General features: G+C 41.2%; 1 protein-coding gene across 2 annotated transcripts in view; it reads left to right on the top strand.

The window, feature by feature from the left end:
- Positions 1-2500, top strand: part of acss1 (acyl-CoA synthetase short chain family member 1) — a 23698-nt gene that overhangs the window by 18273 nt on the left and 2925 nt on the right. Inside the window, exons 10-11 of one of the 2 annotated variants that reach the window (XM_083922660.1) lie at positions 2004-2130; positions 2213-2340. In XM_083922660.1, coding sequence (XP_083778786.1) covers positions 2004-2130; positions 2213-2340 — 255 coding nt within the window. Of the gene's footprint in view, positions 1-2003; positions 2131-2212; positions 2397-2500 lie in introns of both variants that reach the window. The other variant, XM_083922661.1, reaches the window with a different exon arrangement.

The raw sequence follows: 2500 nt of genomic DNA, 5'->3' as shown, positions 1-2500 counted from the left end.
GTCTGTTTGTGGTTGTTTTGAGGATCTTTGTGGTTGTTTTGAGTCTCTCTGTGGCCGCTTTGAGTCTGTTTGTGAGTGTTTTGAGCCTCTTTAGGGTCTTGCTTACTGTCTTTGTGGTTGTTTTGAGTCTGTTTGTGGTCGTTTTGAGTCTCTTTGCAGCTGTTTTGAGTCTGTTTGTGTTCGTTTTGAGCCTCTTTAGTCTCTTTGCAGTTGTTTTGAGTCTCTTTGTGTTCGTTGTTAGTCTCATAATGATCATTTGATTGACTTTCCAACAATAGATGTCAACAGAGGCTCTGCCCTCTGTACCTCTGTACCTCTGTCATTAACGTATATCAGATTATCGATACACAGTCAACATTCATCAGTAGAATTGATTCACACAGAAAATACCTGGACACTTTCAACCAACAAGTGAAAAGTGTCAGAAAAATGTTGCGGTTCTGCTGATGAAAGATTTGTGAGACTGAGGTTTCCTGTTATCTCCCGTCCAATCAGCTTCAGATCCGATCTCGCCTCAATCCCAGCGCCTCGTTAACCCCGATTGACCTTTACACGTAAGAGGTCGAGCGAGCCTTCGAGTGACACCCTCTCCCTCTTTCTCAGTTTTATCTTTCAATTAAAACGGGACCGGCAGCATCTGTGTGCTTTGATTAACAGACTTTCAGGATGATCGCCGCCCCCCCAAATTAATTATCCGCTAGTTTCCCCCCCATTTAAAGACGTGTAATCTGCGGGCGCTCGAGGGATTCTCATCATCGCTGGTTACTGAGCGTAGATTAGATTAGATTAGGCCTCCTTCGGTTTCACACTTCATCCTCAGAGGAGGTCGGGGTCACTTCACTTTCACTGAAATCCTCTCAGAGTGAACGCAAACGCCACTGATGAGGACGATCCTCGGGTGTTTCGCAGACAGTTTGTTCAGGATTTAATTTGCACCACTTAACACTGGCCTCGATCTCGGCGCCGAGAACTCACGTATTTACACAACAGCAGTTTGTTCCCGAGGAAACGAGGCGGTACAAAGATGGCAGATCAGGTTCTGTTCATAACAGAGGCACAAGACCAGTCTTAGAAACGTGCTTTCAGGGTTTTGTGCAGATGTGGAAGTAGTAATCAAGTAGAAGTGCTGCGATGTAAAGTGTTTTTATTGTTGTTAATAGCAGCAAAGTATGAAAAGCACTCAATATAAAGCAGGTTTACATCTTTTTTTTGTGTATGTTTGTGGTCATTTTGTGTGTTTCTTTGTCATTTTACATCTATTTTGTTCCTCATTTTGGTCATTGTGTGTCTCTTTTGTGATCATTTTGCATCTATTATTTGTCATTTTTCCTTTTGTAGTCTTTTTTTGGTCATTTTCTGTATGTATGTGTTTGTGTCGATTTTATGTCATTTTGTGTATGTTTCTTGTCATTTTATGTGTCTTTTTAATTACTTTCTGTTTGTTTGAGGTCATTTTGGGTGTTTTTGTGATTTTACATCTATCTTTTGTAGTTTTGCCTCTTTGTAGTCATTTTTTGGTCATTTTGTGTATGTTTATGATCATTTTGCATCTATTTTTGTCATTTTCTGTATGTATTTGGTGATTTTGTGTGTTTTTGTGTCCTTTTGAATCTATCTTTTGTTGTTTGCTTCTTTGTGGTCATTGCTTTTATAATTTTTTGTATGTATGCGGTCATTTCGTGTCTCTTATTGGTCAATTTTTCAACTTTTTTGTTGTTTTTTTCCCCTCTTTGTGGTAATATTTGTGTGTTTGTGGTCATTTTGCATCTATTCTTAGATGTTTTACATTTTCACGTCGTCGTTTGGCAGCTTGCTGTGGTAGTTTTGTATATTCGAGTCATTTTACGTATATTTGAGGTCATTTAGCATCTCTTCGTGATGGTTTTGATGTTGTGCCCTGTCGGCCCGCTCAGTAACCCACGCATGTTTCCCCCTGTGGTCGTGCGTGCGTGTGTGTTTCTGTGTTATCTGATTTATTTCCACGTCTTGTTTGTCGTCACCAGGGTGAACCTCTGTCAGGTAACGACGTCAGTGGCGCTCTGTGCATCAGCCAGCCGTGGCCCGGGATGGCTCGCAGCATCTACGGAGACCACCAGAGATTCATTGACGCGTACTTCAAACCGTACCCAGGTCAGTTTTTCATTTATTATATTTTATGTGTTTGCATTTATGTTCTCAGTCTGTGAGCTGAAGCTTTTACTTCCTCTGTCAGGTTATTACTTCACCGGTGACGGAGCGTACCGCTCAGAGGACGGTTACTACCAGATAACCGGCCGGATGGATGACGTCATCAACGTGAGCGGCCATCGCCTCGGCACGGCAGAGATCGAGGACGCTCTGGTGAGACGCTGCAGGAGACATAAAGAGCGTTACTCTGGTTATTGCATCACATCATCGTCAGTATACTCTCATTTATTTATTCATTTAAAAAGAACAATTTTAAGATTTGATGTTCAAAAAAGAAAATAAGCAAGAAAGTAAAAATATTCTTAAAAACGTG

The sequence above is a fragment of the Echiichthys vipera genome, assembly GCF_963691815.1.
Source record: "Echiichthys vipera genome assembly, chromosome: 11".
In the NCBI taxonomy this organism is placed as follows: Eukaryota; Metazoa; Chordata; class Actinopteri; order Perciformes; family Trachinidae; genus Echiichthys; species Echiichthys vipera.
Note: the sequence above shows the minus strand (reverse complement) of the source record. Positions and strands in the feature narration are given on the sequence as shown.